At 29.0% G+C, this 24,619-nt stretch overlaps 6 protein-coding genes across 8 annotated transcripts in view; 3 read left to right on the forward strand and 3 right to left on the reverse strand.

Annotated features, from left to right (window-relative positions):
- Positions 1-7,724, forward strand: part of Rab23 (RAS oncogene family member Rab23) — a 12,576-nt gene extending 4,852 nt beyond the window's left edge. Inside the window, exons 3-7 of the mRNA XM_017898896.1 lie at positions 7-99; positions 3,301-3,463; positions 4,810-4,889; positions 4,961-5,154; positions 7,440-7,724. Of these exons, the coding sequence (XP_017754385.1) occupies positions 7-99; positions 3,301-3,463; positions 4,810-4,889; positions 4,961-5,154; positions 7,440-7,570 (661 nt within the window). The 3' untranslated portion in view covers positions 7,571-7,724. The remainder of the gene's footprint in view (positions 1-6; positions 100-3,300; positions 3,464-4,809; positions 4,890-4,960; positions 5,155-7,439) is intronic.
- Positions 7,725-9,848: 2,124 nt separating this feature from the next.
- LOC108546695 (BAG family molecular chaperone regulator 2) lies at positions 9,849-10,880 on the reverse strand. 2 transcript variants are annotated; one of them, XM_017898910.1, is made up of 4 exons: positions 10,835-10,880; positions 10,519-10,753; positions 10,167-10,279; positions 9,849-10,082 (listed from the first exon to the last, which is right to left on the reverse strand). In XM_017898910.1, the coding sequence occupies exons 2-4, from the start codon at positions 10,727-10,729 to the stop codon at positions 9,849-9,851; spliced, it is 558 nt and encodes a 185-aa protein (XP_017754399.1). In that variant the 5' UTR covers positions 10,730-10,753; positions 10,835-10,880. The 2 variants fall into 2 exon arrangements, with proteins under 2 accessions (XP_017754399.1, XP_017754398.1); XM_017898909.1 differs by lacking the exon at positions 10,835-10,880 and having other exon boundaries at positions 10,519-10,797.
- A 670-nt stretch (positions 10,881-11,550) lies between these two features.
- Positions 11,551-12,393, forward strand: RpL38 (ribosomal protein L38). The gene is made up of 5 exons (XM_017898904.1): positions 11,551-11,566; positions 11,740-11,769; positions 11,958-12,018; positions 12,109-12,231; positions 12,323-12,393. The coding sequence occupies exons 2-5, from the start codon at positions 11,767-11,769 to the stop codon at positions 12,361-12,363; spliced, it is 228 nt and encodes a 75-aa protein (XP_017754393.1). The 5' UTR covers positions 11,551-11,566; positions 11,740-11,766; the 3' UTR covers positions 12,364-12,393.
- A 3,413-nt stretch (positions 12,394-15,806) lies between these two features.
- Positions 15,807-17,663, reverse strand: LOC108546688 (chromo domain-containing protein cec-4). Of its 2 annotated transcripts, XM_017898900.1 has the most exons (5): positions 17,586-17,663; positions 17,140-17,506; positions 16,450-16,726; positions 16,003-16,336; positions 15,807-15,943 (listed from the first exon to the last, which is right to left on the reverse strand). In XM_017898900.1, exons 2-5 carry the CDS (start codon positions 17,503-17,505, stop codon positions 15,916-15,918), a joined length of 1,005 nt encoding a protein of 334 aa, XP_017754389.1. In that variant the 5' UTR covers position 17,506; positions 17,586-17,663; the 3' UTR covers positions 15,807-15,915. The 2 variants fall into 2 exon arrangements, with proteins under 2 accessions (XP_017754389.1, XP_017754388.1); XM_017898899.1 differs by having other exon boundaries at positions 17,140-17,663.
- An 896-nt stretch (positions 17,664-18,559) lies between these two features.
- On the forward strand, positions 18,560-20,486 carry LOC108546682 (tektin-2). The gene is made up of 7 exons (XM_017898891.1): positions 18,560-18,605; positions 18,780-18,942; positions 19,030-19,290; positions 19,361-19,531; positions 19,642-19,864; positions 19,930-20,153; positions 20,251-20,486. The coding sequence occupies exons 1-7, from the start codon at positions 18,560-18,562 to the stop codon at positions 20,459-20,461; spliced, it is 1,299 nt and encodes a 432-aa protein (XP_017754380.1). The 3' UTR covers positions 20,462-20,486.
- On the reverse strand, positions 20,486-23,141 carry LOC108546681 (U3 small nucleolar RNA-associated protein 6 homolog). Its single transcript, XM_017898890.1, has 9 exons — positions 22,864-23,141; positions 22,663-22,789; positions 22,439-22,579; positions 22,170-22,360; positions 21,866-22,099; positions 21,462-21,804; positions 21,217-21,387; positions 20,977-21,151; positions 20,486-20,907 (listed from the first exon to the last, which is right to left on the reverse strand). Exons 1-9 carry the CDS (start codon positions 22,953-22,955, stop codon positions 20,567-20,569), a joined length of 1,815 nt encoding a protein of 604 aa, XP_017754379.1. The 5' UTR covers positions 22,956-23,141; the 3' UTR covers positions 20,486-20,566.
- Between the last annotated feature and the right edge of the window lie 1,478 nt (positions 23,142-24,619).

Here is a 24,619-nt window from a genome sequence, read left to right on the forward strand (position 1 = left end):
TGTAAGGAAATCGTCGATGATCCAAAGGTTTTGCAAAGGCACTTACACGAGAGACTATAAGAAGACGATTGGCGTCGATTTTTTGGAACGGGAGATCGAGTAAGTATAAAGAAAAAATATGTATATATAAAAAGAATTCGTACTAAAATATTTTTTATTATTATTTTTCTTAGTTAGAATCTAATATTACAAACAAAATGACGATCGGTGACGATGTTACATTTAACATCTTAAAAATACTGGTTGATCTACTGTATCAGAGGCCTTTGATTCCTGCCATAATCGGATTATCGCAGGATCTTTATTGATTAATAGAGAAAAATTCGTTTGAACGGGTTTCGAGCTGATCAGTAACGGTGGCGCAAAGTCGTTCGGATGTTAAAAACGGTGTTTTACCCAATCTTGCTAACCTCGACAAGAAAATTCATCGTGGTATTTTTCAATATTTCCACGATCACTTTTTGTGTATAAAACATTGTTCGTACGTGAAATGCATAATGAAACTCCACTCGAAGACATTCGATCAACGGGGAACTCGATTTAATTTATTTGCTCGTATAGTTTATCGAAGACCTTGAGGTGACTTTTGTTACAAAAAAAATATGTATGCGAGTAAATGGACAAAATAATTACACTATGCACGAGCACGCGATATCGGGGTGAAAAATCGTAAAGAGGGTTTGCATCTTCGTCTCTAAGCGTTGGATTTTTGTGTTCCCGTCTACATTGGAAAAGAATATCTCACGAGCGGTGGGAATATTAATATCCGGGAGGAGAGGTAAAAATCGTTTTCACGCTGACTAAAAGTATAAGAATATAAGAAATTCTAAGCCGCCAGTCGATAATTAAAGAGTGTGCTGAAGAATGTATAATAGACGTATTCTGTCTGGTACACATACGTTCACCAAGTTAATTATCTTCTACAAGAGGACGTTCTACTCTTATTGTTAGTCATCGTTTTATCATTTTCTGGGAGACCAACGAACTGCAGCCGGATATTTTCTAATCACTTTTTAACTTCGATTTCGATCGTAAAATGCCGTGTCTAATTAAATCTCTGTTGGTAAATCTGTTTAATGACATTCATGACATGCGTCCATTATTCCTTCGATTGCTAATTAAAGAGAAACTGCTTCTACTTTAACGTGTCTTCCTCATAGCATTCTATGCAACGAATATTCTTTTTGTTCGTCATACAACGTAAGTTGCTGACTTTACGACGATACAATTATAGAACAAGGAATTTTACAGTTCGATTCGTTTCCTCGATACACGATCGCGAATTATCCGGACGAATATTTATCTGGTCGGAGTACTTCCGCTTCGTTGATTCTTTTTGGAATCGCGTAACGAAATTTCACTCGTTGCCTTTTAAGCCCCGAATATTCGCGCGCAATTGTACAGATGTTCTGCAAGGCGTTTTTCTAGAAGCAAGTGTTCGTTTCTAGGTCCCTGAGAAATACGCGTGTTATTCGTCTCGACACGAGCTATCGTGGGATACTTCCTGATGCACTCTCTTGCTGCGCGGTAATCGTGTTCGCCTTTTTAAGAAGGGAAGCGCCTTTTTGCGCCTCCTTCTAACTCTACTGACGAAAATAAAAACGTAGTTGGTAAAAATTGGTAAATCGCCTAAAAAGACCTAAACGAGAGCAGCTAGAAACCAGCTACAACGTATAACGAAGCGTAGCGCAGTTAATAAAGCGATCAACTGAAGCGATTTCACAGTCGACGGACTTGATCGAATGGTAATATTAAATCATTGATTCCGGTTTAAGTCAATGAAAACACGTTAACTGTACATGTTTCGAGTAATGAATGAAAGGTCGGAATGAATTCGTTAAACCGACTAACGGAATGCTGCACGATGCTCGATCTCGCGCAAACTTATGGGTTCATTTGGAAGAAACGCGGTCGAGTTTTCTCTTTTCCCTTTTCACGCGGCTTAAGTGGATCGAGGATTTTAAGTGAGAATGCTGCTCTGCGGCATTTTCGTTTGGAAATATGACGCTGGTTTCAGACTTTCTCATCGATATACACGCATTTTAGCGGCGTTTTAAAGAAAAACGGAAAGAGGAACGTTGCAGATTCATGCATATGCATCGGTTATTTTAAGTACAATGTACCGCTACCGGTGACCTTCGTCACGACAGCCTTTCATCCAACTTTATTTAATTTGCACGTGCATACTCATTCGTTGGACGAGAAATATTTTACGGCCGAATGTTCTGTGCATGTCCTCGATCGCGTGAGTTTATAGTGGTTTACGCCCGAACCTGCCGGACTCGGTAATATTACGGGAGGAAAAGAAAAGAAAAAGGAAAACCGCGTCCAATGTTGTTTAAGTATTATCCTGTTAACCAGACTCGTTTGTTCTTCATTATCGTCATCTGGAACGTTCGATTTTCCATTCGTTCTTAACATTAGAACTATCTTTTTATAATATGTATCTAAATACACTTATCGACAAAAGTTACGAGATAAAGCAATCGTTTGCAATTTTTCTATATTTTTTATCTGTTGCGATACATTATACGCAATATGATATATTAAAATTAAAAATGGTACGTAGACGTAACATCTTATACGTATATCAATAAATAAGATATTTTTGAATAGAAAATATACAAATTTACAGATCATTGTGTTTTTTAATTTTTATCAGTGAGTGTATAGTACGCATGTGTAGATATGTATAATTACGTTTCCATTTCAATGGAAGTCATTGTTAATTCCATCGAAGGTAGCTCTACACTTTCGGTAACTGTAAAAATAAAATGCCAGAAACCAGTCATTTCAACAGGTTTGGTAGTAGCTCTAGCTTTAAACACATCTTCATCGTAGCATAATTCGCTAGAATATTCTACTCGACGAGGGCACGTGGCGAAAGTCAGAAAATACGCAATCCTTGCTTAGGAACACCGGGACACCAACGTTTAGTAGCGATCGAATCGATGCTATGTAACAGAAACTGGCCAGTTGAGCTACGAGCATACTGAAAACGCTATCTGAAAAGCCATAACGCGTATAAATCATTCCACGGTTCGTGCTGGTTTACGAAGCGGCGTTACACGTTCAATATGTTTCCAGAAGCTCGAACAGGTCGTAAATCACATTACCCGGTTCTCGTTCACGAAACGGCGAGAAGATAGAGAATTAGAATGTCTTTTAAACAGCTGGAAGCTAAATAGGAAACAGTCGTCAAGTCTCGATCGAGTAGAGTTTTCGCTAGACGACCGTTTCTCATCTTAGCCTTTCCAAGAAGTTTACCAACTTTCCTAAGAACTTCTGTTCTGCTCACAGGGTGGATGGCGAGGACGTAAGACTGATGCTGTGGGATACTGCCGGCCAGGAGGAATTCGACGCAATCACCGCGGCTTATTATCGCGGCGCCCATGCCTGCGTCCTCGCTTATTCAGCCACCGACAGAGATTCCTTCGACGCCATTCCTTCGTGGAAGCTGAAGGTACGACTCTCGTGCACACGAGACATACACACCGTGCTGAAGGTGGAATGTGAAAGTGAAGGTGCCATTAAAGCAGGGGGCTGATTTTAAGTCGCTCCACGGCTGAACGTTTCCACAGGTAGCGACACACCGGTCTTAGATCGCTTTGCAAAAATGCGATTTATAGAATCGTCTGCTGTTCAGAGAAATCGGCCATGCCTGTACACATATGCGTTTAGTAGGATTTCTGACGTTTCGCTTTCTTTATTCTTGCTTTAATCGTATTTTGACTCTTCTTCATCGAAACATTGTCAAATGCTTAGCTACGCAGCGAATAATATAGTGGTATTTTATTAATTGAAATCACCATCGAGTGTAAATTTAAGTAAATTTATATCGCGTATTTATAGTTGGATAATTTTGTTAAACATCGGATACCTTGTCATTTTGTTCGATTAATATTTTATTTAATATCGCTTGTAATAGGTAGGTAGAATTTTCTAAATGACTTAAGCAAACGGAGGAAAGCTATATCGATACACTTTCCTGTTTCCCTTTACCGTCGCGTAAAACGAGTCTAATGTAGTGAATGCACATGATTGTTCTAGTACGCACTGACGGTGATGCCTTAAAAGTACTCTCTTACAGGATCGTAGTTTTATACGGTGTTCTTTAATAGTCCCTTCATCGTGCACACACGTTGGACAAAACATAGATATGGTACTTCAACAACGTGAATAATTACAAGTTAATCGGTAGGTAGTATGAAGAACGATGGTGAAAAGGTAGAAATTTGAAGAAGAAATTTAACTATTTCGATGATGACTTGATACGATATATTATAATAGAGTAATATAAATTTATATACAAGATTAATAATGACGATACTAATACCTTCATAAGTAATTCATGACGCATATGGCAAAAAGAATATTAGTGGCAGATGATACTGATCATGATTCGAGATCATCGCATATGCTCTCAAATTCCTTTCGTAGAAACTTGTACATTCGCTTGTTTTCTTTCACTAGAGGGAAACATAGTTGAGAAAGGTGTAACTGAGCCTCGAATAAATACAAATCAGCGTAAATAGTTGCGCAAATCGTATTTTACTTCGAATGTAATATTACTATCATATTCTGTATTTTCCTGCGAAATTAATAATTAAAACAGAGCTGTATATTCTAGATGCAAATAAAAAAAATCAATGATTTATCTAACGATTAATTTAACGATTAATCTAATGGTAGTTCTTTAATCGTTTGTAGTATTCGCGTTTAGTAGTTAGCGTATTAGCGTTAATTAGAAAAAAATTTTCTAACTCCTGGTTCGCAGACTGATAAAAGCGACGGTCTTTTGCTTTGCAGGTGGAAAACGAGTGCGGCGAAATTCCCACGGTTCTTGTACAAAACAAGATGGACCTCGTTGATCAGTGCGTCATTGATCCGTAAGCGTAACGCCTAATTTGCTTAATTAGAGGCGCAATATCGAGTAATCTCGAGCATAGCATTGTTTCAGGGACGAAGCTGAGAGACTTGGTCGTGCCCTAGGTTGTAAACTTTTAAGAACGTCCGTGAAAGAGGACGTTGGAGTCATGAGCGTCTTCCGGCATTTGGCGTCACGATGTCTCCACGAGATGCGTCGTTGTGACGACGATTATCAGGACGATTTGAGATTATATTCTGCCGGGCCTAGGTCTCCTTCTGTAATAAGTGAGTAGATTCTTGTCTCTGTTTTCTTCTCGTCGAATTAAGTGATTCGCGTGTAAGATTTTCCAATGCGGCAGCAGTGACACCTTTGCTTTATAGTATATACAGGCTGTTCCATGATAGGAATTGCTAAATACCGTTAGTATTATACAGATATCGATAAATAGGAAATATAAATTTCATTTGAAGAAATCTAAGCTTATAACGTTGTCAAGCTTTTTAACCTTTTGTTACAGCAACTAACGAAAGCAACAGGTATTTTAGAATACGATTATTATTACACATCCGAATACTAGAACTACAATAGATATAGAAAAGAAGTAAATATAACACATATCGATAAAGTAGTGGTTGAATACGTGTTTACCGAATGTAAACGTATAACTTTACTTTACGTAATAAATATACTTCGTACAAGTAACTAGAAACTATTCTCGAGTCGTACGGCTAGAATACACATTAGTATATATCCACGAACCGTTCCATGAATAACGTCTAAAGTTTCTACCTACATTTCTTGGTATTAAATTTACTAATATCAACCATTTTTAACGTTTATATATTTGCTTTTAATTCGGATTCAACAAATTGATATTAAAAATTGTGTAATCATGTATTAGCAACTTTATGTAAACTAAGGATTCATTCATTTCAGGCAAGTGTTGAAGAACGTAGAAAATTGCTAATGAATGGTATCACTGATCGTGGTTCGCATCGACTATTAAAGGCGACGATTTGTACGAATGAAAACAATGGAGCTACGTTGATTCACACGTGGTCGATCCGATATAGGCGCTGACCGGTTGTTTTAACCGGTAATAGCTGTGTGAAAAGAACAGTGCGCTTTCTTGGAAACTCTTCGAGCAGATGCATAATGTATTAACTGTGCCGGATACGCACGCTTGTACTTACGGGTTGAGTTGATTCTGCTGCCTCGTCTTTAAGTATATCGTCATCACGTTCATGTCTCGTGAGGAGACAGATGTATCCAATTGGATTCGGAATAGATCTTTGTGATTTTTTTTGTTTCATGCTTTTCCCTTATTATTTTCTTGACTCAAAACACGTGTAGAACGTTTCAATATCACAATAAATTGAACAAGTGATCTACCCTGTATTTACCCTGCAAATATGATGGGTATATAAACAAAGCTACTTTAATTGTATAAAAACGTGTTCAATGAAGTCTTTCAATAGATCATATAGTCCAGGGAATTTAATGTAAGTTTTTTCGAGATTAAGTAAAGTCAGAATAATTATCTAAATAAAAATCACACGAGATATTTTAAAAATTATCTAACGATACTATTTGTCCTTAAAAAAATGTAACAGAATCATGGATAATTTAGACGAACTTAAATGTAATGGAAAAAGTTTGTTTAAATACTGATATTATCAAATATAAATATTCATTGATACTAGCTTAGTGTCGAGAACTTTAGGCAAGTTCCTGTAGGTTGAAAGTACATCTTCAGATCGCGTGACTGTAAGCATCGATCTTGATTCTTGAATAACACGCAAGTATATGTATACAATGTACACGTACACACAGATTCCCATATTTTTCACGTACTGTCGGACATTACTCAAAGAATAAAGTTCTTTACTTTGAGTATCAATAGCTTCGGTACGAAGAAACCTTTTTAGACAAACTGGCTCTAATGAAACTGAAATTAAACAATGACTTAACAATGAATTAAGCTAGAATCATTCAAATCAGAAATTTAAAAAAATTACTTTTGCATAGTGACTTAATTATACATTATAAGAAAGTATAACAATTAGAATGATCTACTTTCACATTGAACGAAAAGAACAATTATAATTTGAATACGAAAATATTTAGAGTATAATTTTCAAAGTGTTTCACAAGCATACATGGTAAAAGTGTGGGAACAGAACGAGAATCGTACTTACACCACTAAATCAACTTTTATCGTTCTTGCGAAATATTTTATACAAATAGGTTTTCTTCTAGTACACTCGTTAATTAGGAATTTAATAAAGAATATACAATATAGCAGTTGATCGCATGTATTTAGTTTATTTGTTAACATAAATTCTACAAGTAATAGTTTAATGGTTTAGAAGACAGACAGTATTTACAGAAATAACACACTATATTAATTAATGTATATAAATCTATTCATAGAGTACATTTATTTAATATAACACATTAACGTGAACGTGAAACGGAGTGTAAGAAGTACTATAAATTCGAATACCACTAGCTATCTCTAAATTACAAATTTCATTTACGAAAATATATGTATATATCTGTGTTATAGGTGCATTTAGCCCGAATGGATCCACGTGTGGTCGGAATACAGGGAATGGTACTATAGTTTTGCGGCCAGGAGCCAAGACAAAGAACCATAAGAAAAGGAATTTTGTAAAAAACGCTTGTAGGCTATTTTAGTCTTTGCGTGGATAAATACATAAAAATTTTAACAAATACTTCAACGATGTACAGACTGATATATTCATATTTATGAAGATATAAATAATTATTGTATGATTGTTTCGACGCCTACATAGTGGTCTGACGATTCATTGTTATGAAATACGCACAACGTAGAATATCAAAGACATGACGGAAAAAAATGAATGCGATCCTTGAACAGTATTGCTACGTTGATTAATTTGTGATACACACTTCCCCTAATAAACAATTATAGAACTGCCACTAAATAGTTCACTTCAACTTTTTTTAATCACATATTAAATGTTCATTCTAATTATGAATGAAAAAAAAAAAAAAAAAATTCAATTCATGTAACTAAACATTTTGCTAACATAGATATTTTCATTAATTAAAATATAAGGAAAAAGAAAAATAATTTTGAAGATATATGAAGTACAAAATAAAAAGGAAACTGTAATGATGAGAAAATAATGTTTTTATATATTTAGTTTTTTCTTAGTGAATATTATTAATTTTTTTTTTTTTATTTTATCAATACCATTGCAATAAAATTTACTGTGTTAATACATCAATTTTTTAAATTTTTGTGCAGTTTATTGTTTTAAATTTTTTCTGTATGATCTTTGAGTTTTCATTTAAGTATTTCTTATAGTACTTTTAGGTTTCTGTAAATATATTATTTGTATGAACGTTAAAAATGGACATTGTATCATTTCATATGTTGTGTCACATAATGAATTATTATATTGTAAGTAACCAGTAAAAAGAGCTAATATTGCAAATCCAAATATCGTAATTTAGTGAAATAAAATGTTTATAATTAAAGTTATTTTAAATCATTTCAAATTCTGAAAAAATATAATAAATTTTTAATTTATGTGTAAACAAATACTGATGTAATGATTAACCAAATATTCTAGTTTATAAGGAAGGAAATATTATGTCGGAAATAAAATACTCTTTTGTGAATGACAATGACAAAATATCAGTAAAAATAAATTGTTATAATTTTGAAGGAATTTATGTTAATTGATACCATCACAAAATTGCGAAAGATTTTATAAACAAAAATGAGTATTAGAATATGTATAAAGAATATATTATATAAATTTTGCTATATTGTGTTTGAATTATATGTTTTATATTATTACTACTGAGTTCATGATGTAAAAAATCAGATATTACAAAAAACTTAATTTTTACATAAATATTTTTATTATAAACGTAAAGTGATTTAGAGTTTTAAACTTCTATTAAAACGCAAATAATGTATTAAATATACAGAATACTGTAATTAAATCCATATCAAAAATAAAAAGAAAGAATAAAGATTGTATGACTAAAACAGCTTGGCAGTACACTTGTATATGTATGAATAATCTTTATATCACTAATGGTAATTATGTGAATATTTTAAAATGAAAAAAGTTAATTTTTTTAAAACAGTGCCAGACTGTACATAAATTCCTTATTCATTTCATAATAAGTATAATATGTAGAAAATTATAATTTTTGTAGTAAATATGATAATTCTATCTACAACCCTATGATAAAATTAAATTATAACTTTTAATAGTATTTAAAACATGAAGAGTTCAAAGCCACATTTTTGATTAGAATTTATATATAATTAACATTAACATTCTTTAATATTTTTTTTTTATAATGAGAAGCACTAATAATTTGAAATAGTCAAATAATGATAGGTTACTATAGCACAGCTATATATCATCAGAATGACTAATCAACAATTACATGTACAATATCCACACAAAGATAAAATTTCATAATATTTTAATAATATTTATATGTCAACATTTCTTTTTAGTAAAACAAAAAAAGAAAAAAGAAATACTAAACATTTACTTTTATTAATTCACAATCAAATTGTTAAAGTTTATCTAACATAAAACATCATGTATTGCACACATTTATATTATTTATTTTGCACCTTTTTAAATATAGATTCCAATGAGGCTATTACTTTTAACAATATTTCATTTCTTAATGTGCACAAGTGTAATGTGCACAAAAGCTTACTTGCACAAATAACAAGGCATAAAAATAGTATATGTAGAGAAAATAACCTACATTGTATGACACTTTTTCTACATTTACCATATACATCACCACTGAATTATCATCAAGCACCCTACATTAATTAGCTTTTACTTTCCTCAAATCTCTTGTAGGACAATTAAAACAGATCAATTGTTCATTTAAGAAGTAACTTATCTGATTTCCTTTAAAATCAGTTATTTCAAGTGAAGCTTCATAGTAATTGAATTGTGTGCATTTTATCAATATAATCTAATAATCCTTGCAATCTTTTTCTTATTCGTTTTTGATCATCTAAAGTACATCCAAGAATAGCTGTTTCAAAGTTCTTATCAGAATGACCAAAACTGTGTGAGGTACAAGCATTCATAAAAGATGCACAACGCTCTCTTGTTCCAATTGGATCATCACGAAGACCAACAACTAGGCTATCAATCAAACCATTTACCTGAATAAAAAAATTTGTTTTGTTAAGAATTATACTAAGTATGAGACTGAATCTAAATTATGTAATATAAAGAATGATTAATACTTTATATAATGCTTCTTGTTGGATTTGATCACGTTCGATTTTTACCAAGATATTAACTGTTAAACATCTCATAGACAATCTCTCAGCATATCTCAGTACATCATCCTTGTCAGCTATTTAGGAAATGACATGTAATTTTAAATGATATCCTTATATAGGTTATGATTAATGAAACATGAAAACAATGATATATATAACAATTATTAAGATATAAATATAACAACTATTATTTAACATCATAATAACATTTATTAATATTATAAATGAAGATTTTGTAAATAATGAAGGTTTTCTTGAGATGGATATATTAGACTTGACATTACACTTAAAAATAAGTAAGATAAACACTTACTTTCTCCTAATCCATTTAGGTCTTCATTATTTCTAAGCGCGTCTAATGTGGTCAAGAGGGTATCTCTCTCTTCTTCGAGCCTCCAAGCATCTTTTCTTAGTTGTTCTACATGTACTTCAATTTGATCAAGAAGGCTGAATAACTTGTCTTTTGGTTTTAATGAACCACCGCAATCTGCGTTTTCCACAATATGTGGTAATGCAGTATTCATTTTCTCTCAATTTTTACAGTAGTTCTTAAAAAAAAAACAGCTTTATCTTTACGCAATTATAAACCAAAAAATTATATTCAGATACAAAATAGAATATAAACGCACTGATTGAATACGAATTTATATCGTCGAAAGTGCGATGCGTATACTGTGCTTGTATTCGCAATATGAAAAGATATGACTGACGAAGCATGTACAAACACATATAAAATTGACAACCGAATTGTCAATAAAATAGCGCCAAATTTAAGTATTTTTCTTGTAGTGGTTTACACAATTAAAATAAATTACAACACGAAGCAAGTAAACTTATTAACATACTTTCACAAAAAAATAATGAAATTGAACTGTATGTGTGTCCATTCCTACTTATTTTTAAAGATAAAAATTAATTGATTTTAATTTATTATAGTTTAGAAAAAAATGTGTATACCCTTATTTATACCGTATTTATTAATTCAATTATAAATTTGTTAAAAATATTATCAGTATCAAAGTTTATGTACCTTTAGAACTAATTTAGTAAAATAATAGTATTAGTTGAATAAATTGAACTTTCAAAAGCAATTTTTTAATTTTCCGTGTTTAACTGTTACTATGTACCATTAACTACCTAAATGCGTCATAAACGTTTGTAATGTATAGATTCTTAATTTGTAATAACATAATATTATAATGCATATTAAAAACAGTGTAATCAATTGATTATTTAAATTAATAATATTTATTGTATTCTTAATTTCGACTGCATATAATTTTATACTAAATAATACTTTGTTGCTGATTTGATGTAATTTAATACGAAACACTACCTTTTTCCGGTTATAAGTTGATACGGTTTGTATTATTTTTTCCTATCATCTTTTAAAATCCAGTTTTTCCTTAAAAATCCTATCTTCTTTTTTTAATCCTATTTAAGCTCTTCTTGATGTAAATATAAATATTTTATTTTCAGTACAGAAATTTATAGAATTCAGTAGTAGAATAAACATTTTTCTTGTTTGTTCCAGGTGGTTCTAGCTGTACTCATATTGATAATGGTAAGTGTTAAATATTTGTCGTCAACGTTGATTTTTTGTAATTATAATTATAACTAGTTTGATTTTCTTATTATGAACAATAATATATTATATGCGATGAAATATTTCAAGTACATATTAAATTACGCAACATAACCTCGATTTAATAAAAATCTAAAGAATACAAGTAATGTACAATACTTTTTCAGCCCCGAGAAATTAAAGAAATCAAAGATTTCCTCCTTAAAGCTAGAAGGAAGGATGCAAAATGTAAGCATTTAAGTCATAAATTTGTGTTTTATTATATTTATAATACAACACAATATATATTAATTTATTCTGTCTATTTTAATAATTTAGCTGTAAAAATCAAGAAGAATACCGAGAATGTTAAGTTCAAGGTACGGTGTTCACGGTTTTTGTACACTCTTGTCATTACAGACAAAGAGAAAGCAGAGAAATTGAAGCAATCTCTTCCTCCAGGTATTTATTTGTTTAAATTTGTTTATTAATATATTAATAAACAATTGACAAAAATTTGTTTTCTTTAAAATAATATTAATATGTATTTTAGGTCTTCAAGTAAAGGAAGTAAAAAGAAGTGAACGTATGTGAATAAATACAAATAAACTAACTTTTTAAACATGTATTGTTTATTTCTTCTTATACAAAAATATGATTAAAAAATGATTAAAATTATAGCCTAAAAGAAAGTAATGCTTTGGAATCAATTTAAATTTTGTCTATTTGATTTTAATCGTTACAAAATTTTTACTTAGCTGTTACAAAATTTTAACAAGATAAAATGCATGGCTGATTTAAAAAGTGTTTTCTTCTTTCAAACATACATTTGTAAATATTTTTTCTTTCTCTTGGCAAGGAACACATCAATTTCAGTTCATCATATGTATCTATACATATGTTCCCACTATTACACGTTGGTCTTTGGTCATAAGAATACGTGTAATAAATAAATTTTTTTTTACATTTTTTTGTAGTATGTTGTATATGCTGTTTTAAATAGCGTTTTAAAAAACAATATTTCCTTTGACATGGTCGAGTTTGAAGTTTAATGTACTGGGAGAAGAATATTCCTAATTCATCATCAGTTTCATTTACTTCTGACTTATATTTCAATGAAACAAAAGTATTTCCTTTATCATGAATTAATTGTTCGGATACAGAAATAAAAATTTGTTTTATACCGAAATTTTTTAAATTATTAATTTTTATAGATGAGTTGTTACTTATATCCTTATCTGATGTGGATACTGTGCTAGGACTTTTAATTTTTGGCATTTCACTTTTTGTTGTATCTGTTGATGACTTAATTTTTCTTGGATATCTAGTATGTTCATTTAAGTTTAGTCGAGATTTTAACTCTTTTATTCCATATCTTTTATCTGTATTAATCTTGCCTAGAGTACATATAGATGACTTAATTTTTCTTGGATATTTAGTATGTTCATTTAAGTTTAGTCGAGATTTTAACTCTTTTATTCCATGTCTTTTATCTGTATTAATCTTGCCTAGAGTACATATAGAAGTATTTTCTGTTTTTGTATTTTTTTGTAACAGTTGATAATTTCTTATTTTAACTATATTAGATATATCCGATAGCGTGGAACTAGTATAAGAATTGGTTGACCTATATAAATGCTTAAAATTATTACTGTATCAATCTAAATTAAATTTAATAATATTTGTCATTTGTCAATTATTCAAAACCTTTTTAATTTGTTCGCAAATACATTTGGTAAAATGTCCAACTTAGTATCTATGGTATCTGAGAAATATTTTGAATTTGCATCTATATTTTTTGTTAATAAAGAATATGGTGAATAATTTGAAGTGAAAAGTTTGTGTTTTTGTGACTTATCACTACATGAATCCATATTTTCAATTTTGAGTTCTATTAGTTTGGAACTGGTGCTATCCTGTCTTTTCGAGATATTATTTTCAGAATTCCCCTTGTACAATAAAGTTTGTTTATTATTCTGTGTATCAACCTTTTTTGAAAATAATGGAATGACTAAAAACTTTAAATCTGTATCTGAGAAAGAAGTATCTTTGCCATTCTAAAAAAAAAAACATGTAATTAGAAAATTATAGTGAATCTAAAATTAAATATTGAATGGATACCTGATATGGATGGTTATAAAAATATCCTACATTTTGATTATTTAATTCATTGCATTTATAATTTTTAATATCTCTAATGTTCCATTTATTTGATATTAATTTAGGTACATTTTTGTACTTAGAATGAGTTGATGAAAATGACGAGAAAGACATTTTCAAGGATAATTGTTTTGTTAAATCTATACTATTAGTAGAAGTCACTATTTCATTTTCACATGGAGCAAGTAATTTCTTCTTTTCCTAATCATAAATTTTTGCATATTTATACATAAAGATTAAGTTATTGTAATTATTTGCATATAACAATATAATATAATTCTTGTAGTACTTGTAAAAGAGTCTTTAATTTATATTTATTTTCATATTGTTTGTTCCTTTGACCACCATATTTCATATGAAATGTTGAAAAATTACATATATTAGATCTAAAAAATTGCCTTTTAGCACAAGAGTCGCTTCCAATTTCTTTTAGGATAGAACTGTTATCGCTGTTGTCTTTGTTTCGCCAAGTTATACATCTTTATGAATGTAATTTTAGTATAATACCAATAACTGAACATATATATATATGTATATATATAAGTATAATCAAGATATATGTTGTATAATATAAACAAAAATATAATGAACCTTTTAAAAATGTAAATGATTTGTCCGTAGATATATCGATAGCACATTACAAATATAATTATTAAAATCAAAATGATGAATAATATAAGAAATATTTTCCAGAAATTGTTAGAACCACTTTCAATTTGATGCATATTATTATATCTTTTTTCAGTACCAATTATTTCCAACCTTGTCCGTTTGATTTGCATATTTTTGCTTGTAATAGTATCAACACAAATGAGTAAATTATAAAATAAAGTTATTTATAAAATCACTGTGTTTTTGAAATTACAATTCATACATGTATTAAAAAAGGTTCATTCATTATTTATTGGCAAGAATATCTAAATTCTAAAATAAAACATTTGAATCTATTACATGCTTTTACCTTCTTTGTTTTCCTTACAGATGTGCTATGAGTATATTATGAAAAATTCTAAAAATAATCAAATTTATCATTTACAATATCTATATTAATTAGAATTAATACTTTTTATAATCAATTACAGTTCATAGAAGTGCTTAAATCATAATTGGTATACAATTTTTCTGTATCTATACTAGAACTACAAGTTACGAATGAATTTCATATGTGTATATATTTATCAGTTACAAATTATTTTATACGTCATGCATCTTGATTTAATTATATTATAGAAACAATAACTGAATAACGAATTTCATTCCAAATACATGAAAGTAATGCAGTTTGTACTAATTAATTACTATAAACGTTATGCATTACCAATATTTATATTTCTTTTAATCTTATGACAAAATTTCGAAATATTTTCACACATACACTAAAAGATATCAATGAATAGATGTATTTAATGTATTCAGTGAAGTATAAAATAATTAGATAATATGTTTCATATTAAATTCACATTTATATTCTTCATTAATAAATTCCAAAATTAATTTAGGAAGTTCCTTTCGGGTTAATTATGGAATATATCGGACTTTGTAAAATTCTTAGAGAGTGGGAAAAAAACGTTTTACATTTTGAAAAATATAATAAATGAAATGACATAAAAAAGTATATATAACATATATAATACGTATGAATACAATATACGTAGTAGTGTTAACCCTTTTAAAGCGTAAGACAAACAAGATTTACAAAGCCAGATTAAATGTTGAATTACACTGTATTACCTGAAAAACTTAAGCAATCTGTTATATAATTATTACAATTTATTATACCATAAAACATATTCTTGTATTTAGTACTGTGAAGTAAAAATTTGAACAATATAAAATGTATTAACTTTTAAAGTATTCTTCATCAGTTTATTACGCTGTAAAAGAGTTAATTGCTTCATTTTGAAATCTTTTGATAAAAGCAAATTACATATATGCATATACATTTACATATATGTATTAATTTTTATAATTTTGCTGTGCATTCACTTATTCATCACACTCATGATACGTGGCTCTGTAAACAAAAGAAATGAGATAATTAAATATAATGTAAAAAAACTCAAATATAATCACCTTTGTTTATCGATATTTCGTCGAGATAATCTTCTTCCATGTTCATGTGTAGACAATGTATATCGTTTCGTGTGAGGGCGATTTGCTCGAAGTTCGCGTGCTTCGGTAGTCTTAGCTTTTTCCACTTTTTGCATAAATTTTGCAATTAACTCTGGACAATTTAAATTTTCTTCTGGTTCCCATGTATCATCTGCTGATGTAAATCCTTTCCAACGAATTAAAAATTCTTTTGTTTTATTCTTCTTAAAACGTACTTCTATAATTTTTTCTACTTCAAATTCCTTTTGATCATCTTTTACAACACTTTTTTCTTCATCTGATGTTATTTGTTTACCTATATTTAATTTAAAAAGTAAATGAAATATATAAATAGATAATTATACAATATAAAAGAATATCTTTAATTAATTTATTCCACATATCTATAAATTATCTATAAATTAATACCATTTTCAGTTTGTTTTTTTATATTAGTTTTGAGTTTTTTAGATTTTTTATCAATCTTTGTAATTTTATTTTTTGGTGATTTTGGAGAATTTTCTAACTTTTTAGACTTATTATCTTCTTCATTTTCTGCATTTTCAGCTAAAAATTCTTCAATTAATTCCAAACAATTTAAATCCTTTTCTTGTTCCCATGTATCAGAATCTTCATCATATCCTTTCCATCTGACTAAAAATTGACGCCGACCTTTGATAGTACGTTGACTTACAATTCTCTCAACCTAAATAATTAAAATATTAATTATTATATATAAGTAATAAATTTATTCTTATTGAATACTAAGCTAATATTATAAAAATTACTTTTATGTAAACTTATAATCTTTTAAATAAAAGTTGAAATATGAAAACCCATATCATAAAGAAATTAATATAATTTAATATTAATTAATAGTTTTATTTGTATTTAACTATTCGTTATTAAAAATTAATTATTAAAAGTACAGATTATAGTCCTTTCTTCGAAACAAATTAATTTAATATGCATCATATTTTGTACATTTAAGATCATTCTTGTTTTATAGTCTCACAAAACTATTCAACATCGTGTCCTTAATAGACGCGGTTTTTGTTGCCGTGTAAACATAATTGCCATATATATAATAAACACAATAAAATATTATTTTTGATATACCTCATACTCCTTTTCATTATTTCCGTCTTGCTTTGTTAAAGGAGATGGCTTTTGATCTCCTTTTTTGAGTCTCTTACTAGGTCCAGCTTTTCCGACATTCTTATTTTCTTCTTCTGCATCTTGAGTATCTTTTACATCAGACTTCAGATTAAAGTCCTCAGTTGTTTCTTTCTGGTTATGACGATTACGAGATAAACGTTTTTTGGCTGATCCTCTACGTGGTGATTCTACATTCTTATTCTCCTTTCCTTTCTTCATTTCGTCGTTATTGTCAGCTATGGTCAAATGTCCGTCGCCATTTTCTTCAGAATCGCTATCACTAATTTCGTATTTGCTACGCTTGGTTTTCATACTCAATCTACGCATACTATTTTTACAGCCAATATAAAGTTTTTATGTTTTTAGTAATGTCTATCACAAACTCGTAAATCGCGCGAAGTACTTACACTCTCTTATCTATATAAATTCACAACAATTTTATCCCGCGTCCCCGCAACGGAAACAGTTTGGCGCGTTACACAGTGAAGTTCTTAAGCAGTGTATCGAAGCAGATTTCGATTCAACGCTCTGTGTGAAGATAATAACTTTATGCGTTTTTATTATTATTTTATACAATTAATAAAATTTATATTTCCATAAATTTACTAATTTAAATTTTATAATATTTTGGTTGACTATATTATATTGTGATATATATATTTAAAAAAATAATTTCATTTGAATCCCATTCTCACTTCCTATGACCGTTACATGATTTAAAAAAATTACGAAATATATTTTTCGCAAACAAAATTTTTTTATATGAAATATACGTTTACAATATAGATACTTAATTTATTGTTCTTTTTTTATATTTTAAAAATGGTAAAACCCCTTTTACAACTTCAAATTTTATTTGTTTTGTGATTTGTAACTTGTCAATCGATATTATTTCAGGATCAAACAAATTACTTTTTATATGTTAAAAATTTGTATGTCTCTCTTAAAAATTATTTGTTCATTGCAAAAGTTTTTGAAATTATTAAGAAAATTTACGAAAGAAAATTTTAAGATAATCGATTTTAAATTTATTTTAAATGCTATATTGGATTTTTAGTATTGATTAAAAAGGAATAAACCATGCTCGTATGAAGTTAATGTTCACATTGTAAAATGTAATAAAACGATTAGGCGTTCTATGAAAACTATAATTAATAATGTAAATCTATGAAATTTTTTATATCAGATTATCCTCTTTCAGATTATGCTGTTTTTCAAATTATTTTATTCAAAAAATGATTCGTAAAAATACAATGATCGAATAAAATAACGTATTATTAAATCAATATTTCGTTGCTTTGGCAACCAAACATCAGTTCATTTCTGATATTAGGCTAGTATTTTTTGTATAAACATTAATATTTTTACTGTTTTTCAAATTATGGCTAAGTCTGTAACTACATATGAAAAACCTTTACCACATATAAGTAAGTGTAATTTCAAATTTTGTCATATCACAAATGTTGATATTTATTTTTTTTTACTTAAATATGATAATGATTTTGTATATTTCTCAATTTATATATTATATTGAAATATTATTTGAATTTTAAGAATAAAGTACAGTTTAATTGCTATACAAAATATGCTTTACATAATAGGTTTAGCAGATTGGTATGCTAGACAATGGAAACTTCAGCAAAATGCAGCTTTCAGAAGTGCAGAAGCATTTGAATTAAGAAATACTGGAAAAATTGTTTGTTCAGAAACAATGGTAAAAACCATATGGGACACATACATGAATAATACCCGTCTTGCAGATAGGTAACAAATAACTTAAGTCAGATATAAGACAAATTTTATATCTTATATGTATAATACTATATGATACATTTATGTATGTGATACTAGGGTAACAGAATTATCACGTTGGAGAGAATTGTTTAAGAGTTTGTTAGCTAAATTAATTGCAGAGATAAAGTTCTTACAAGATGAAAAAGCAGACACGGAGCAAGAATTAGACATTTTAAATTATCCATTACAGTTAACAGCAGAATGTATATCTATGAGAGATTGTCGTAGAGGAACAGAACTTACATATGATGAAGCTGATACAGAATTGAAAAGAGAACTTTGTGCCATTGAAAATGTTAAAAAATCACTAACTGATAGGTATATTATAAATATAAAAATGTTGTATGTATTTAAGTGTATGTTTATGACTATGTATTATTTTATATAGAGTACAAGCTGCCTGGGAAAAATTAAATCGTTTAGAAGAAGTTAAATTTACAATACAATTAGAAGTAGAAGATAAAGATGAAACCATTAAAATAGAGAAAGAAAATCTTAATTTAGATCGAACATGTGCAAATATTAGCTATAAACCAAATGCATTAAGAACTCCAAAAGGGTAATAATAAAACATTTGCATGCAGTGTATGAAATAAATGTATAAATATATATATATATATATATATACATTTACAATATATACAATATATATAACTTCTATTGTTACAGTTCAATATCATATGAAGCATGGTTGGAACACTGCCGTTATACTAAAACTTTTGCTGATAACGAATTAAGCGATGTATTTAGTTTCCGAGAAACTATGAATGTAATGCGTGAACGTGCTAGAAACGATATTAAGGCTCAGCAAGACGTAACAGATTTTAGTTTACGAAAACGTATCTATCAGACGCAAAAAGCTAGAAATGAATTAGAGTGGCAAAAACTTAAGGTAACTTTTAAAAGTGAAATGATTATTAATATTTAACGTATAATATATCTAATCATAATTTGCAGATACAAAAAGAAATGGAAATTTTGCAAAAAGAAATTGTAAAATTAGAAGGAGCATTATTACATAAAATTGATTCAATAAAATGTGCAGAAACAAGATTAGAAAATCGTACTTATCGTCCTGGTTTTGAACTTTGTTATGATGAAACTGAATTAGGTTTGAAAGATGAAGTTTTACACTTGCGTCAAACTGAAAAAGACTTAACAAAAGTTTTGGATAATTCAAAGTATGTACAATTATGCATAACTTACATAATATATTTTGACATATTTGTTATAAAGTCATTAGAATATTATTTTATTTCGTATATATATTTTTTCTAGAGGAGCATATAATAATTTGGAAAGTTTACTTTTGCAAGTTGATAGAAATCTAGATGATAAACAACATTCTTTAGCAACAGATGTGATGTGTTTAGATATGAGAGCAACGTTGAAAACGGGTGACAGAACGCGATTACGAAACGAAACGGATCGTAACATAGTTCTTACACGTATGGAGAAAGAGATACCACTGGAATCAAGAATAAATTAAAATGTTTATATCAATTTTGTAAGAAAAACGTTCACTGAATATGTAAAATGTTTTATTTATCATTGAATGATGTTTTCATTATATCCCCTTGGTATTTGAATATGCTCATGTATCAATATTAATAGAATCTGGATTAGCTTTAATTAAACTGTATTCTGAAATAAATGTATCTGTCAATACTGGTTCTAATGTTTTTACTGCTCTTCTATGTAATTCTCCAACTTTTTTTGGATCACCATGTTTCATTTCAAATGTAATATAATTTATCCAAACACTTGTATTATTTTTACCAAACTGTAATGTCGACATTTCATTACATTTTCTTACATGTTTTAACGATATTTCAGGTTGCATAAGTTCTAAGTCCACCATCTTTTTGTGTAATTCAAGAGAAAAAGGAGGTTGCAAACAAAGATTATCATACATTTTACGTGCCGCATGTATACCTAAAATAATCGATGATTATGATACAAATAACAAATAAAGTATAGACGTTATAATTTAGAATTACACACTTTTTGTTAAAACTAGCCATTCAATGTAAGTAAGTTTTATCTCTTGAGAAATACTTGGATATCCTTGCAAAGCTGATTGAAAAACTTGTTCAGTTTTTTCAGGATACTTTGCTTGTACATGTAGTATTCTGATTTTCCACAAGGGCAATGACTTTTCTGCAAGGGCTTGTATTGCCTAAAAAATTATCATGTTTATATATATCTAATGTTATTAATATGATCAATTATTAACGTTTGTACTTTTGAAAAAACAGTTTCAGCTTCTTCTTCTTCTCCTGAAGCAAATAAGTATCTTAACCTAGCATGCCAAAGACTTATACTACTTGGTATAGTTTCAGTTGCCATGCTTAAAATTTCTTTCAATTTTTTTTCAGTAATTTCATCTTTTTTTTCAGCACTTAGCATATTGACCTGTAATGATATTATTATATATTAAATTTATTTTCTAATTTATTTAATGACTATTTATTACATATGTTACTAACCCAATACAAATAATATTTCTCTTTTAACCTCTTAGCTTGGTGTGCCTGTGATAGGGCTGTTTTTAGCAATTTTCTTTTAAAATTTGGCAGAGCTCCAGTTTTCTGATTAATTTCTATTAAACATTCTATATAAAAAGACCACATTTCTTCAGTTTTAATTTTTTTAATGGCAGTCTGATAAACCTTATTACAAGATGTTATACGGTCTCTTAATGAAATTTGTTCTGAGCTATTAACTTCCACTGCTGTATTATTAACAGAGGGTTGAATAAGTCCTTCTAATTCTCGCCGAGCCATTGTATCCCACATTAGGGGTTCATGAGTATATTCTTGTATCATATCACTAAAAATAATTGGAATTACTGAAGATAATTCATAATTTTATGAAATTTTTTTACTCTTACCTAACAATTTTATTTTGTAATTTTTCTGTATTTTTATGCTCCTTTGCAATATTCAATAATTCTATTATGAATTTAATATCTTTAATACGTTTTGATGCTTGTTGGTATATAATATAAGCTCTTTTTAGTCCAATACTCATATCATCATCAGTTCCTGTTGACATTTGATACTTAGCATTCTCAGCATTAATTTCATTTTTCTGATCATTACCTAATACATCATCCAATTCTAATCTAAATTACAAAATGAATTAATAAAATATAATTACAAATATGAAGAATTAACTTAAATATGAAAACTTACTTGAAAGCATCAAGAAATAGCAATTGAGATGTTGGATGTATGTGTAAACCACGAAGAAGAAACTGACGTGCAGTCTGTTTATTTTTATTTTCTTCTAATTCCCAACATGCCGCAATATGCCAACATTTAGGTTTATCTTGATGGACTTGCAACATTCTACCTAACATGTGACTAACATTGCTGTGAAAATGCTGTCACATTTTACATTATCATTTACAAGTTAATAAATTAATAGCATTAACATACAGAATTATAATTCAATTACTTACAACATGCTTACAAAATTTTATATAGGCAACCCAAAAGCGAATATCATCTTGAAATTTAAATATTGCATCTTTATACAAATAATTCATTTTATTTGTAATCGTATGATCAATATCTGATTTATTTTGTGTAATACCAAATTTCTACGAAATAGAAAGAAATTTATATATATTTATATGTATTTAAATTCAGTTAAATATGTATCTATTAATGTGTAGTAACATACATCTCTGCGTTGTTTAATTAATTTAAGTAAGTCCATTTCATACTGTATGTATCTTAAATAGTCTTCTTTAGTTTTTGTATGTCGTTGAATTTTATATTCGTATTCCTTAAGCTTTTTTGCGATTCCTCTATATAATTTATGGGAGTATAAACAATTCATTAAAGTAAATAACGTGTACAAAATATAACCTATTTCACTCACCGAATTTCATTTTTATCAAAAAGTTTAATTCTTTCCATCTGTTCTAATTCAGGAATCATATCCTCACATCGTTTTTCTACAAATTCCGCCATTTTTCTCTTTTAATTTGCTAAATGCAATTTAACATAAAATAGATGGACTGGATTTAAACACATCTATACTAAAAACTATTTAGTGATGTTACAGACGTGGTACGGGGTAAATCTTACATCTTCCAGAGTTTCAAACCACATGTTCTGAAATACCGACTTTAACAAAAATTAGTGTTCCTCACGCCCTCTACAATGTTCTACAGCGAATATAGCAAATACAGCGGTATTTAATGACGTACGTATGAAGAAAACGAAACACGAGAGATATAAAATTTCTCATTTTTACTTATTTACATATATACCTGGTTCAACAAGAATTGACAGGAAATATAAACAGCTACACGCGAGCGACAAGTGACCAGAACAGGGCTGAAACGTAATATCTAGATCCCTACACAGTTGGGATATGTATGCATCATCTGGGAGTCCTTTTCAAGGGCCGCTAAAAAGCATTCCTGAGCAGCAACATTCAGCAGCTACGTATTTGCGATCGCACATAGATAAATAAATAAATAGAGTAATTGCTCTTATAAACATTGATTTACCACCATGTATTTTCTTTGACCTCGAAAAAGATTTCAGGGAAATTTAGAATGAATTATGAATGTGTAAGTCAATTTACAAAGAGAGTGCAAGTACTTCGGGTCAGAGATTTAGTTGAAACTTTGCAAGTTTGTAGATATCGTCATGGAGTTTAAGAAAATATATCAGTATAGTATTATATAATATTAAAATTTTATTACTTCCATAATTATACATTTATTTCCAAACAATTTTTCAGTGGAGTCGTGGCTTAATAGCAACAGTTGAGAGTTTTTATGATGAAAGACGGGTGTTCTATTCCCGTTTATGGCTCGTAGTTTTTTCAATCTATTTTTTATTTCGTATTCATTTTTCCTCTATGAAAACATTATAAATAAACAATTGCAAATAAAATTTCTTAATAAAAAGATTTATTTTTTACGCTTTCTTATACTAGTATTTATTACAAAATAATAAGGATATTATGCAAGAAAAACACTTTTCTATAGCAATCTTATTTACTACAAAAAGAAAACGAAAATATAAATAATCATTAGATACAGGAGATACAAAACGTATCGCTCATGTAAGTATTAATTATTAAATTAAACATCGTATAAGAATGTTGCCTATAATTCCAACTTTGCAGTGTAGCTATAAATGTTCATGAATTAATTACAAAAACTTGGAAATTTATTAATTTTCTATAGCCGAATTGATTTCTAGTATTTAGTTTGAATCAAAATTTTACCGCCTGCGATCAGCGCCATCTATGATTTTAGCTCATTTGCTCGGAAAAGTGATAGGAATATAGAATAGGCAAGGAGGTCGTCGTAGAGCTCGGCACGTGACAGACAATAGAGCTCGGCACGAGACAGACAAGGACAGAGAGGGGATAGAGAAGGATAGAATGGCTCCGGCAGTGAATAATTATTAATTACTCAATTTCCGTAAACAATTTGTGAACTTTTATAATTTCGTTGCAAAGCTGGAACTTCAGGCTACATTCCTATATAATTTTCGTAAAGAATTTTGCTCTAAATTGTTAGTTATTAATTTTTGCTTTATGGCGTCTATGATTTCGTAACGGCGACCATCACGATCTTCCGTGAAAATATTTAATACTCAACGAAACTAGAAGC

This window comes from Eufriesea mexicana, unplaced genomic scaffold (assembly GCF_001483705.2).
Source record: "Eufriesea mexicana isolate 0111107269 unplaced genomic scaffold, ASM148370v2 scaffold762, whole genome shotgun sequence".
NCBI lineage: Eukaryota > Metazoa > Arthropoda > Insecta > Hymenoptera > Apidae > Eufriesea > Eufriesea mexicana.